Raw genomic sequence first — 15,341 nt, 5'->3', positions numbered from 1 at the left:
TTATATTTTATGCAAGAGCTTTCAAAATAATTAACAATACAAAAATCAACATTGGCAAGGCTTCTCTATCAGAATGTAGAATAAAAGATTCGTCAAAAAAAACTCCTTAGCGGTCGCTTGTTTATAACTTATAAGGTTTCGTTTCAGCTCCACGTAGGCATCTTTCACTCTTGTCCTAAATAAAAATAAGTATAAAATTAATATACTCGTAAAACCTGTTCCACGTGGTGTGTTGTAAACGTGTAATAATCCAGGAAATTTCACCCAAGTTTAACTTAAATAATGACTTTGCACAATTAATGTTAAAATCTACTTACGCGTACGAAATTCAACGTTTTCGTTACATTTCAATTTTGCTCTCATTAGGAAATGAAGTATTGCCTTTATCAGATTCACATTTAAGTAACATATTATGATATTATTAACAGAACCGAGCGAAGTAAACAATTGTGTAATTGTGCAGCAATTATTAGATAATATAAATATTTAAGCGTCTCGTTACTTTACCTGTTATTAAAACGTTTACTCTATTATGATTTCTCGATGATAAATTTCATGGAAAAATACATTGGCCGCGCGTGGAATCGTACTCGTTTTATCGCGATTGTTGTATCGTATCTTACGATTACTTACGTAAAGTAGGAATCAAGAAATGATAATCTGTATATAAACAAGTTGTTATGCTCAAATCTACGCGACCTTCACTTTCGGAGCTGTTTATTTTCGGACTCGGTTACAACAAGTTTGGTAATGTTAACGAAAAAAATTAGCTTCATCATAATATTATTATGTTTATCGCCCATCTTCTGTGGCCGTATACGATTCAGAGCTAAAAATATAAAACGAGTTTTGTAACGTTACTTTAGGCGTCCCTTACCTGGCAGAGCATCACTATAAATCCGTGCTTTTTAAATTTGTTTTGACGATGCATTTGTTTCTCGTATTTAAGCTTTTAATAGTTTTCGCTTCCAAAGAGTCAACTCTGTTTATGACTTGAACTAGTCTGGGTCAGTCTTCAAGTTTAAATCAGCGCTTAATGTGACCCCTGGCTCTTGTTTTCACTCCGTGGTCTCCGCGGTTATCGCGCCCAGATAACCGGCTATGTCAATATGTGCTTAAATTACAATATTTATAAATTTTTCATATTATTAATTTATGGTTGAATGTATTAAGAGGAAGTCGATAAGCGTCTCTGGTGCTTAGGTCATGGGCCGTTTTGCCGTGAACAGTAATGAGTAATTACATTTGTACGGCGATGACTTGTTTATACTTAGCGATGTATTAACTAATAACCACATATGTAACATAACATACGTCTTAAATTTTAATTCCCTTTTGTCTCGAGATTCATGGCACACAATTAATAGCAGTAAAATAAAGAGTCGTCAAAACAAACCCATTAAAGTGTGTCATGAACTCATGAATATTTATAGTCGTATAATTCAGCTGCGTAAATATTGTAGAAAAAATATAGTGCCGCGCTACAAAACATATTATCAAAGTTGTGTTTGTACAAATGTTGTGGAATAACTCTGAAATTCCTTTTCGATTGCAAATTTATAGGAATTTGATATGAAATGTAAATGTGTGCATTGTTGATTCTCCGATTTTGCTGATAGGAAAAATATGTACGTACCTACAGCTACCGATTTCACATTATGTTCAAGCGTAATAATTACATCGTTAATGTTTAGTTTTATTATTGTAGACTTTGTTATTTGTATTATTGTAAGTACCTGAGTGAAAAGTGAAATAGAAAACTTTATTAATTTTTCCGATTTCACGCTACGGTACGAATTGGTAAATAAAGCGATGCCAGTAATCGATTATTGCTGGCACGCTGTTGTTATATTACTGCGCATTGTTTTTACATCCGATTATATTATAAAAGCCGTCGCCCAAATGTTGTGATGATGTCACCCACGCCAAACTTGTATCGCGCTATCTTGATCACGTGTACACGGTCCCTAACTTAACGCAGTCTACATTATACCTATTACACAAATTGTAGACTCTTTTGATTAAAAAAATACAATTTTAAGCCACTGCATGTATGTCAACGTACCGTTATCGCTCTTAAGCCGTTGATTATGCTATTAAATGGACATAATATCATACGTACACCTGCATATTTAAAAACATTCTAATCGCTTAATGTCTGCCTCTTTTTAGTATACTTTTATCCATCACATTGAAAGGAAGCAGAATCTCTGTTCCTGCCTCCATGCTGCAGTTGTTCAAAAGCTACCCGACTGGTTTAATCATGCGCCCTTGGACCCATTATATCATCGCCTTCTGTATTTGGTACGTGACTGCGAAAAAGTTCACTGTACTCTTCATGAGGACATTGCACTTGATTCGATACTCCTGCACATGCTAATACGGCAATGCAATCGTTGTCAAATGCGGTGTTGTTTACGGGGCGCGGTTCGTGCAGTAACCTCCTGGCACATATCTCGCTCTATCGCTATCTAATTTTCGACACGAGATAAAAGTGATAAATTAACACGTCTGTTGTTTACCATCAATCCATTTTTATAGGTTTCGATTTTATTTACGTTGCCTCTACTTTTACTGTTTCACGCGGTGAATTATTTAGCTCTCATTAAGAATTTGGGGCCAATTAACAGATTCACATAACGAATACTGGTTTCGAGACGCGATCGACACATCTGTTTCGTACGGTGGAAATATTGGCGCCTCATCAATCGACCGCTCGCAAGTGACGCGCGATTTATATTGTGAATTGTCTGAATAATGAGAACCGGAGCGCTCCAGTGTGATTGAGCACTAAAATGCTTAATTGAAGGTCGCCCAACCCGCACGATTTTATCTCACCATTCTATTTTTAACCAGTTTTAAATATAAATTAAGAAAATATTCGCGGGCCGCTTATAGCCTCGCGAAATATCGCAAACAGAGCGTGTTTTGAGTCATTCGTTAAAAGCTAGACTTGTTGATATGTGGGCGGCGAAAAAATGTCACAAGATGTTGTTGCATGTGAGGCGAACACATTCCTCGGATTGCAATCGTCATCGACCAGTATTCAGCCAATTACCTATGTTTATTTTGCTGAGAATGTCATATATGTAATATGCATTGTTGCTGGCTATCCGCATTCTATACATTGAAATAAATTACCATTCCATCATCTATTACTACATATAAAAGTTTTTATTAAACATAATATTTTCTCAAGCTATTTTTTTATTTATCATGAAAAATTAGTTTTTAAAGCACGTGTCGTGTTTTGTTTATATTGGATAAATTTATGATAGCTTTTATTTATTTTCTCTTATCTGTTGTATGTCTTACGGATACTCATGAGATCATATTTTAATAATATAAAACGCCTCATTTTTATTGTTCTGTTTACTTCACATAGTTCCGCTATAATTTACAAACAATAACATCAATAAAAAATGTCTAATGTTGTTATCATGATAGCGATTTCGCTCATGCTGCTTACATGTGCAGGATTGATCGTTTACCGTTAATATCTTTTTTCGCATATAAATTGTTTTTTTAACCTTTATAATTCTCAATATCAGACCGTACTAAAGAAAGAAATGATAAGTATCGTTAATCCCTAAACTTGTATTGTTCTGCTGCGTAAAACGGATTATAATGCTTCCGTGTCAATTCATATCAGAGTTTCCTCGTTTGTGCATAATGCAAAAGGATTCTAGAAACCGGGAGGCGCGCTCGCCTCGATGCGGGATTGTCGGGTTCAGAGTGCACACACGGACCGCGTGCTCGATGACGTGTACCTCACTTTTAAATAGGGCACACTCGCGCGCAGACCGTCAGTCGCCTGCTAGGACGCGCACGCGCAACTTGCTCGCCATTTATTATTATCGATATCATATTCAGATTTCAGTAGCGCTCCAACCACCGTTGGCTCTACACGTAAACTTTGTGACGCTGAAATCCGGTTCGCTCGCTGAATCATGATTGACGTTATCCAACCCCGCGATGGATGCCTTTACGAGATCAGACAGAGGGGACAAAAGGATCCCTGTTACGTGGTCGTGCCCAATACACAAGTACGTTTTCGTGTTTTCGTTTTTCGCTCTTCGGTAATTTATGTTGAATTTTATTGACTCGGTTCGAATGTTGGTGCTTTGTCTCCGTGATTTTTGTACAGTTACAATGAAATGAGAAGGGTTACTGGCCGCAAAAGGCTACGATGTAGTACAACGCTCTTATTTTTTACGTATTTATCGGTGACTTGTGTACATATTATACGACATTAGGTTTGCATTTGATAAAAACATTACGTTATCAAGATATCTAATTGGAGTTAACAAATTTGATAAACTGGGACGAGTTTCGTTCGTTATTTGTGCTACAAGCGGCATTTATTTTAATTCAAAAGAAAACTCTTCGATATATTATGAATTGATGAATGATTTTAACGGTGCTCTATGTCTCGTTCCAGGATCTGGTTAAGAGCCACTTGATGTTCGCGGTGCGCGAGGAGGTGGAGGTGCTGAAGGAGCGCATCGCGGAGCTGATGGAGAGGATCAACCAGCTGGAGGTGGAGAACAGCTACCTGCGCGCGCACGCCAGCCAGGACACGCTGGCGGCGCTGCCGGCGGCGGGCAGCAAGGCGCCGCAGCCGCAGGGCCCGCAGCCGCCCGTGTCGTAAGTTGCGGCGCGGCGCCGGCTCGCCCGGCTCGGCTCGTTCGGCCTCCCCCTCGCGCCCGCCCCGGGGAGTCACTATGTATGGCTGTGCTATGTTAATTCGTAGGTTAACGGGACGCAGCGCCGAGGGAAGGAGCGGGCCCCGCGCCCGACCGTCGCGCGCCCTCCAAGAGGCGCGACGACCCGACGAATATTATGCTTGAATTCAATTCATAGATATATTTTTCTGTTATTTAATCTTTAGGGTGCAGAATTTCGTGCTAACTGCCATGCTTTTGCTGCGCGTCTCGACTGAGACTTTTTAGTGTTGCGACGTTGTCCGTGACGTTCGTTTTAGATACAGCTCTATCGATATAACGTATTCCATGTAAGAGTAAAATAAGACGTGTGTTAATGATATCTTCTTATTGCATAGTCGGATAGCCACGCATTGAACGATTGACTGTTAATTTATTTACGATTTTTTTGTATGTATTTAATTTTAAGTTATTTATCGTGTTACATTTAAATCACAAGTTTGTGTACAATGATCTGTCGACATAGGAAACTGATCGTGTCGTGTGGTTTATCGTTTAGTTGTATTTAAATTAATGATGCAGTTAATGTAAAATAGTGTTCGGATAAATAATAATCATCAACGATTGATGTGTAGCGTTATACTAAAGAGTCTATAGATAGTAGTCGTCGCGAGAGTGTGGCCTCGTGCAAACGCTGGCTTTAGTAAATTTTGCACGCTGAAACTGAAAAAAAAATCTATTTTTATTCCAACCCTATATATCGATAATAGAAGTTATACATAGCGATTTAACATTGTATTTTTTTAAATATTATAAATTGTTTGTATATAGTACAAGTTGTAATAGAATTGTGAGACGGAACGGTGTATATAAAAAGTTGGTACGTCCGATGCCATCAAGGAATGGCTCTAAAATGGATAATTTAAGTGCGCTGTAATAAATATTCGCTTTAATGTTTATCGTAAACAAAAGAACAAAATGGCTGGAGACAGATTGAATGGAATGATTGTAAATGTAATTAAATTGGAATGTGCAAGGTATGCGAGATTGGTTCGAGAAAGAGTCACAGCGAAATGTGAAGTAGTGTAGTATTTTGTACAAGACTACTGCGTATATGTATAGATGATGTTCTATTTAGTCCTCTTAATTATTGTGAATATGCCGTATTTTACTTCATTGCTAGTTATGATATAATATGATTCTGAAAATTGTAAATATATTGTAAACAGAATGTCCATTGTAGCTTATGTTGACCAGAAAGGTTCCTCGTACCCAATAAATGCAAAACTACTAAATGTTTATTCGTTTAATTTTACCCTTACCCCTATATAAATTGAGTTCATTTTACAATAATGGACAAAAAACTGCTCTAAAGTGACTTATTTCTATATATGTTTCACTGATTGTTGTTTACTAAGGCAGTTTGAAAACCCTATACACATTATAAAGCATTTGAACCAAAATATCAAATTCAACCCAATACACCTCAACTGACCAGGGAAGAAGGCTAAATTTTAAACTTTACCTTGCACACATTTAATGAGATCTTTGAGATATCTTACATACAGAAACCATAGTTCTTTTTATATTTAGTTTAAAAGCATTCAAATGCTTTATAAATTTAGACGCGGGTTCGAATCCCAGCTCGTGATCGATTTTTTTCTGTTCTTTAATTAATAAATTCTACCAAGAAGTAGAGCTACTCTATGCTCAAACTCGTTATCATTTTGATACTATGATAAAACACAACTAGTTCTATAACAATAACTTTCATCAATATGCATCTCTTTATCTAAGCTCTTTATATACATGTCTTCTGTGATCATCTGAACAATATTGTGCATTAGTAGATTCATACCAATAATGAGAAATACATCTCCACCTATACATTCAGTACATGAATACTTGTTAAAGAAGTTTATTTTTCCATCAGATAGAAATAGCGAAATGGAAGCCCTTTGGTTACATATCTTCGATTATTTTAATGAATTTCAAAACGTTGTTGATCAATACAGTAAAATAGAGTTTGCAAATGTATCAAAATAATAGCGAACTCGATTAAATACATTTTCCTTATTAGGTACCTAAAAATACCACTAGTGACTAGACCCATCAATAGATTACAAAAATAGATACCTTTGTATCAATGTTAGCTAGCGATTATTATCATTAATCAAAATAAGTGTCAGATAACGCGACAAGGAAGAAGTGTTGAGATTAGATAGCACTAGCGAAAAAGATTTGTCACACTTTTTAGTTTGTTAACAAGTACTAATATTTATTTTAATGGGCGTATGCTATGTACTGACACCAGTCATGCGTACATGATGTATGGACACAATTATAAAAATAGTGTAGTAAATAATAATAATATACACAGTACAGTTTAATATCATAAAAGAACAAGGCGAGATTTTTTTACATATAAAACAGAATATAATATGAGCAGTTGCAACATGCCCCGTATTCACAAGGTGCATCAACATGTTGCCAGCAACACGGCGTGCTGCAGACATGACAACGCATGCTGAAAAGTACATGCCCGAGGAGCGATAATATTTAGGTAAACAAAGTTTCCGGCAAGAAAAAATGTTTTCTTTAGGGACATGTAGGTGCTCAGCTTTGATTCCTGTCAGACCAAGACATTTCTTTTTTGTTAGTCTCCATCTGGAAGCAAACCCAGGACCCCTCGGTATTACGCACATGCGTTAACCACTGCAGTGGCAGTCAAGGAGGTCGATAGGTTGTATTATTGTATAAATGCCAACTATGTATTCAAGGAGTAACCTTTCTTCAGACTTTTAAACCACTGAAGTATACCTTATAACCTTATTAGTTGTTATGTTGTTCTGCTACTCCTACTAGTTTTCGAAATATAGGTATAAACAGTAGGTATACAACGAGGTCACTAGTTGCAGTTCTTATAATTTATAGTAGATATCGGTTCAATATTAATAATTCATCCTTAATTAAAACTGGTTTTCCAGCTTTACTGACAAACTGCCTTAATATTGTTGTAATTAAATGGTAGACTATTACTTTTAACACAAATATAATTACATAAAACATACCTAACATGTAATCATAAGTCACAATAATTTTACTCAGTTTACTTACATAAAAATACATCGAAACATTTTTTTTTGTTCTCACTGCAAGCACACAGAATTTGTATTTTGTGATACAAGCTTATGACGACCTAGGCCAGCATCAGCCGCGCTGGCCAAGTGTGGGTTATCAGTTGTCTCATGTTAATAATTAATTATTATCAAGCGACTTCAAGAAAAGGAGGAGGTTCTTAGTCCGACATTTTTTGGGTTTATTACCTCACAACCTTCGACTAGCTGAACCGATTTTGATTATTCTTTTTATTTGAAAATTGGTGCCTTCCGCTTGGCCTCATTTAAATTTTGTAAAAGGTCTGACAATTTTACGGCGGTTTAGTTTTGTGTAAAAAAATAATAATTTTGGTTCTAGGTACAACATACATGCGATGTTTCATTACATCGATTAAATATCTAACACAGCAACACATTTACTAAAAATAAAATGGATAACTACTTGATAATATAATCTTACTCCACAATCTCAGAAATAGATATTACCTAATTGACATCATAATTAATAAAAAATACAAAAGTTGTGTTAACAATGGAACAAAGTAATTTATACATACAGAAATAATAATATCTGATGTAAACTTCGCAACACTGAACGATAAGAAACACGCTAAACTATCATTATTAATTCCTGTCAAAATATTAATATTGAATTAACTCGAAGTCTATTAATAGTTTTTTAATCTTGTTCAAATATAACATCTAGCTGGACGCCGCAGCTAAGCTCTGGTTGACCGATAAAAAAAGTTATGGACTACCTACTAAAACAAATGCAAGTACATATTTGTAAAGCTGGTGGCTGCAACCTACGGTACATATAGAAGGTCCCACCATGTATAGGATAGGTATATCTATCTGAGCAATTTTTTGAGCCTACCTATGTTTGGTTAACTTGCGCATGCATACCTGAACAGTGAACCTCCCCGGTAGACCGACCGTGGTTTATATGGATTACATTACGTACATCTGTACCGTGTGCGGTACATCACTTTTTTCCTCTACCAAAACATAGGACTAGAATCTAGATCAGTTTTCGCATCAAAATCTCTGTTTGTACTTTGACCGCATATTACTATGTAACTAGAGCATTATTTCAAACTAGATTTCAGCCCGCGGCTTCGCCCGCATTTTCAAAAAAAAACCGCATAGCTCCCGTTCCTACTTTTTTATTTTTTAATAAGTCAATTTCCGGGATAAAAAGTAGCCTATGTCTTCAGCTACATACCAAACTTCATTGTAATCGGTTCAGTAGTATTTGCGTGACACAATCATCCGTACACCCATCCTCACAAACTTTCGCATTTATGAAAAATACAATATGAATTCGAATACAATATAAATTCGCAAATACAATATGAAATACCTTTTGTCTCAGTTTTCAATATGCATCGAAAATATTTTTCATTCCCTTCGTAAAGGGAATGTATGTGGGAAGTTTAAATGACCAGTGCAAACTTAGCACCCCATCAATGGAATTTTGGGTCGAAAATGACCTTGATCGTTAGGTCCCCGTTAGGTCCTTTAAGGTCCCACAATTTTTTCGTTAGGTCCCCTTTAGTTTTTTTTTAAATAATTTTTTAAATTTTAGGTATAAAAAAAATGCACTTTAGCACCCCATCCATAGAATTTTGGGTCAAAAATGACCTCAATCGATAGGTCTCCGTTAGGTCCTATAAGGTCCCACAATTTTTTCGTTAGGTCCCCTTTAGTTTTTTTTTAAATAATTTTTTTTTAATTTTAGGTATAAAAAAGTTACACTTTAGCACCCCATCCATAGCAAAATTGGCAAATTTTATCAAAATCGTATTCTTTACCGTTAGGTCCGTATGGGCTCATCATTGAAATTGTTGAATTATTTATTTTATTAAAATTATAAAATAATAAAAACCTGCGCATGCGCCTTAGAGCATTAAGGCATGCGCACATCATACATAAACAGCGCGAAATTTAAAATGGTATCGTTTCATTTATTAAATAAATCTATTGTTCTGAGAGTGCTTATTTATTAAAAACCTACTTTTCAACCTAGAATTAAAATAACCTGGTATTAGTGTCAATCTATGGTGTCAATATATTTTTTGTAGCGGCCACAGGGCCACACTACGGTCGAGGTATAGATTCGGAAAGAATAACATGCAACAAATCATTAATTTGATTCGGGATGACCTTCGCGTGGACACTCGAGGGGGCGGTATTCCAGTGGAACTGCAAGTGATGGCAGTTATTCGATATTGGGGCCGGCATGAGGTAGATGTGACTTGTGCTCTAGTTTTGGATATATACAATAGAAAAGCCTGTATAACGATCTATTACATTACAGATCCAAGAAGATTGTGCTGACATTCACAGAATGAGTCAACAGACACTTTCCCGTTTGTCCCGAAATGTTGCTATTGCGTTAGCTTCTAAAAGTTCGCGTTATATTAATATGCCGTCGAACTCAACCGAGGAAGCCAAAGCAATTAGGAAATTTGAGGCCATAATATGCGGGATGAAGCGTATCATTGGTGCAATAGATTGCACTCATATTAAGATACGCAAAGTGAGTGGAGAGGCTGGACAGTACTATGTTAATAGGAAGGGACATTACTCCATTAACACTCAAGTATGAACATTGTACAATAACATTTTAGTTTGATCATAGTGTATTTAAAGTAATAAATTTTCATTGTTATGTGTGCTATTATGTGTTTCTAATTTATAATAATATTGATGACAATAATTACAGGTAGTATGTGACTCTGACCTTAAAATCTGCGATATTGTGTGTCACTGGAGAGGAAGTACACATGATTCCCGCATATATAGAGAAAGCTCAATAAAGCGGAGGTTTGAGGAGAATGAATTTCATGGGAAGCTGATTGGAGATAGCGGGTATCCTTGTACTTCGCATCTTCTAACACCAATATTAAGACCAAGGACACAGGCAGAAGAAAGGTACAACCTGAGTCACATACGAACGAGGAATACTGTAGAGCGTTGCTTTGGGGTGTGGAAGCAAAGATTCCGCATACTCAACGAAACAATGCGAGGGTCTCTGCAAGTGATCAAGACCACTATTGTTGCTTGTGCAGTTTTGCACAATTTAGCAATACTCTTTAATGAGTCTATTTTAAATCAAGGTATTTGTGCAAACTAATATGTAAACAAAGTATATTTAATAATGCCAATACATAAAAAATAAGCATATTTTAATTCTTTATTTTGTATTTTTCTAGATCCTTCAGGCCTTGAAAATCAATTATTAATCGATCCAACTATCCCTGATAATATAGAAGATGAAGACGAAAATATAAACAGGGCCATTTATATTGAAACTTATTTTAATCAATAAAAACCATATTTTATTATTTTTCAAAATTTATTTTTTTTAAATATTCCTCCTCTAATGCAAGTATTTGGAGCTTCTTCTAGTGAAGCTCCCTCTCTTGTTCTATTCTTAATAGGTGAAGCTCCCTCTCTTGCTCTATTCTTAATAGATGCAACTCTTGTTGTTGCTTCATTAATTCCTCCCTGCTTTTTTTTGCAAGGAGGAATAATTGATGCTCGTAATTGGAATTTGATTTCCCACTGTAAAAATAACATAAACATTAAACATTATTTCACATAAATCACAGCTGAACAATAAGCACAGGAAATTTCATGAAATTCTATTTTCAACATTACATACTTATGTTTTTTTTGGTTTAGCTTTGAAAATGTGATGTGTAGGATTTATACGTGGCAATTCAGTGGAGAAATTTGGCAATTCAGGCTAAAAATAAAAAAATAATAATTATTTTAAAATAATATAAATTTTATTTATAATACTGATATTTTTGTATAACATAACTGATAAAAATATTATACAAATTATTATATAATATGATTACCTATGCATGTGCAGTGCTTTCATCATTTTCATTCAATTTCAATGTATCATCAGCAGACTCCTTAGTAACTTCCTATAAATATATAAAATATAATTACTCAATCTCACAATAAAAAACTATATATGCATAGCGCTATTATCCCTTAATGGATATTCCAAATTAAGGAATAATAGCAGTAGAAAATGTAAAAAATATAAACCTGTTGGCCATGTGTTGCATCGCTATCGAAAGGATTGTTATCAACCACAAACTCATTAGGAAGAGCTGCTATAAGCTCTTGATCTTCAGGCGGAGGACTTGGTGGCGGAGGTCCCCCGCCTGTTATGTTTCTTGCCGTTCTAAATTTGTGTTCCGAAGCCTTAGCTTTCTTCAAATTCCTCCACTGATTTTGTATTTGGCTTAAGTCCCTTTTATGGAGTGAAATGATATTATAACTGAAATATAAATACAATAATAATGTTATTACACTGTAACAATTTATTAAATACAAGAAACTGTTAGAATAAGTAAAACTAAAATAACCAAGACAAAACATCTTCCCATGCAAGTTTTTTTGCTGTATTTGTATTAGTCGACGTATCCTTATTCTCTAATATAATATGTGCTCGCTCGAGCACTAATTATTTTCGAAGCACTTTCTAAAGAGCAATATATATTTATTAATAAGCATTAAAACATGTAAGGAAATAAGTACATTCTATTAGATTTCTTGTGTACATTACGTACCTTATCCTCCTCACTCCAATTCGTCGAACGAGAACGTTTATTGATCATTGAACTCATTTTAAATTAAAACTGAATTTGAATTTATCAAAAATCTCAAATCTGTACAAATGTTTGAAATTTGAAAGTTATCAATATCCTGTCAGTTAAACGTCATACAAAATAAAGTCTACCATTCATATTTGTCAAAAAGTACATTTTTAGTCAAGTTTTACGTGAATAGCGGGTTTTATTTCGATAATGTTACTAGAAAAAAATACATATATTGACGTAACTTAGTTGAGAGACTGCTGAGATAGGTTTATAAGTACCTAAGATTATTTTAATCATTGTTTAAGGAGTTGAGAGTTATTTAACTGAGAGGTGTTTATGCAACAGATCAGTCAGTTTTTATAAGTAAGGCTGGTAATTTTTTACGACATCACATTAGAAACCTCAAAAATAGCAGTACTTCTCCACTATTTAATGGATGTTATTATACATATAAACCTTCCTCTTGAATCACTCTATCTATTAAAAGAAACTGCATCAAAATCCGTTGCGTAGTTTCAAAGATTTAAGCGTACAAAGGGACATAGGGACAGAGAAAGCGACTTTGTTTTATACTATGTATAATATAATAATGATAGTGATAGCACAGTATTACAATATTATTTCCTACAGTAAGGAAACGCCTTTGATGTCGCGCGATGCCGCCGCCAGCGTAGGTACTTACGCTGCCACACGAAAATACGCTAGGGTTGCAACAAATGGGAAATAAAACAATTGTGATTATTAATATTATGATGAAATCATTTATTCATATGTACATTCAAAATAATTGCGATTATTAAATCTGATGTAATCATTTGTTCATAAATATATAATTACAGATATTGCACTGCTAAATATTATTTACGTGGACACTTTATTTTTGGATGTTCTTAATTGTATATTATACCATTTAAGAAGTAATGCATTCGCATTGGGATGTACAATCTGATTAGAAAATAATGAGGACAACATATACATAGCTTTGATTTTAATTCAACAGATACAATTATTAATACAATCTTTCTGAAATATTGTTTCCTTCTGGGATTTCAATGTAGATTTACATCCGTAAACGGAACAGTTTTTGCGCGCCATAATAGAATATGTAAGTACCTATGTATAATAAAATTATTACACAAAAAATACGACTGCGTCGTCCTTTCGCGATAGTTAATGCAAACTCAGCGTGATTGCATTAAGCGGCCCGCGTCGCCCGACCCCCCGCCAGTTCCCCTCCGTTTCTCTGCACAAGTACATTCGTCGCCATACTGTAGGAAATATGGTGATACTGTGGTGATAGTCCGGCTAACGAAAGATAAGACTGGAAAAGGCGGCAAATTCAAAAAATCATCATATTAAGGTAACCTAATGGTAACTTAGGTTATAGTTGGAAATAAAGTTTTGATACTTTAATTTATTATTACGAGCTTTGTTTTTTTGAGAGATTAACAACCTCTACAAACTCTTCATCTATATAATATTATATATATGTAATCTGGTACAGTTATCTGATACAGATAAAAAAAAGAACAGCTAGTGAAAGTAATAAAAAACATAATAAAATACAATTAAATTTTGTTTAATCAATATAATCATATTAAATCTAAAAGCCGCGTTCAGCCGCGAATAAAGAATAAGAATCACTATCATTATCTCTGACATCATTAACTCTTCCATTTCTGCAGTTATTCCATCTTGTTTTTTTTGTACTGCTCTTCAACATGAATAACATGGTTCGGTCATAGAAGAAATCTCGTTGAGATACTGATTTTGTGTCTTTAAACATTTTGAACGGACAGATCGTTCAATTTTATATTGTTGCTTTAATAGTTTATATCTGGATTACTGGTATCATCCATGCAAAATAATAATAATAATATTAAACAAATCATATAATGTGCAATGCAATCAAGATGAAAAGTATCAAAATATCAAGTCACACTGTGTGTTTTTCCTTGAAAACTACATCTCTTTCAAATTGTTTCTTTTTAAATTTATTAATCATAGTTTAAAGTTTTCGTCATGTTTTCAACTCAGTTTTCAATTATTAGAAATCACTAAAATCCTAAGCTAAAATCGCAGAAAATAAAATCACTTTGACAAGCTTTGACACATCAACAACTCAGGTTTTAATGACAGTTAACTGTTAAGTGTTGCCAAATAAATTTTCGAAATAAAAAGCCAGTCTCATCTTTCGAACCAGACGTGACTAGTATAGATTTATTTATTGATTTAATAAATGAAACGATACCAATTTAAATTTCGCGCTGTTTATGTATGATGTGCGCATGTCTTAATGCTCTAAGGCGCATGCGCAGGTTTCAATTATTTTATAACTAGTGCCCCGGCTTCGCCCGTGGTACATATTTAGTATCCTATATCCTTCTCCTGGCTCTAAACTACCTCCCTGCCAATTTTCAGCTAAATCGGTTCAGCCGTTCTTGAGTTATAAGTGGAGTAACTAACACGACTTTCTTATAAATATATAGATTTTAATAAAATAAATAATTTAACAATTTCAATGATGGACCTATACGGACCTAACGGTAAAGAATACGATTTTGATAAAATTCGCCAATTTTGATATGGATGAGGTGCTAAAGTGTAATTTTTTTATACCCAAAATTAAAAAAAAAATATTTAAAAAAAAACTAAAGGGGACCTAACGAAAAAATTGTGGGACCTTATAGGACCTAACGAAGACCTATAGATTAAGGTCATTTTTGACCCAAAATTCTATGGATGGGGTGCTAAAGTGTAATTTTTTTATACCTAAAATTTAAAAAATTATTTAAAAAAAAACTAAAGGGGACCTAACGAAAAAATTGGTGGACCTTAAAGGACCTAACGGGGACCTAACGATCAAGGTCATTTTCGACCCAAAATTCCATAGATGGGGTGCTAAGTTTGCACTGGTGTTTAAATGTGTT

General features: G+C 34.6%; 1 protein-coding gene and 1 long non-coding RNA gene across 4 annotated transcripts in view; one reads left to right on the top strand and one right to left on the bottom strand.

Annotated features, from left to right (window-relative positions):
• The window catches only part of LOC149487523 (uncharacterized), a 143,662-nt gene extending 137,703 nt beyond the window's left edge, over window positions 1-5,959 (top strand). For all 3 annotated transcript variants that reach the window (XM_089696094.1, XM_089696093.1, XM_089696092.1), the window contains one exon: window positions 4,442-5,959. In XM_089696094.1, the coding sequence (XP_089552220.1) occupies window positions 4,442-4,651 (210 nt within the window). In that variant the 3' untranslated portion in view covers window positions 4,652-5,959. The remainder of the gene's footprint in view (window positions 1-4,441) is intronic.
• A 5,480-nt stretch (window positions 5,960-11,439) lies between these two features.
• LOC149487522 (uncharacterized) lies at window positions 11,440-12,865 on the bottom strand. The gene is made up of 4 exons (XR_016315721.1): window positions 12,382-12,865; window positions 11,855-12,089; window positions 11,656-11,727; window positions 11,440-11,537 (listed from the first exon to the last, which is right to left on the bottom strand). It is a non-coding gene; the product is annotated as an uncharacterized LOC149487522 (long non-coding RNA).
• Between the last annotated feature and the right edge of the window lie 2,476 nt (window positions 12,866-15,341).

Source organism: Colias philodice, chromosome 6 (assembly GCF_061535455.1).
Source record: "Colias philodice isolate Cphi_HAF_F1 chromosome 6, ilColPhil1 Martin Lab GWU primary, whole genome shotgun sequence".
Taxonomy (NCBI): Eukaryota; Metazoa; Arthropoda; class Insecta; order Lepidoptera; family Pieridae; genus Colias; species Colias philodice.
This window is presented reverse-complemented; position numbering and strand designations above follow the sequence as displayed.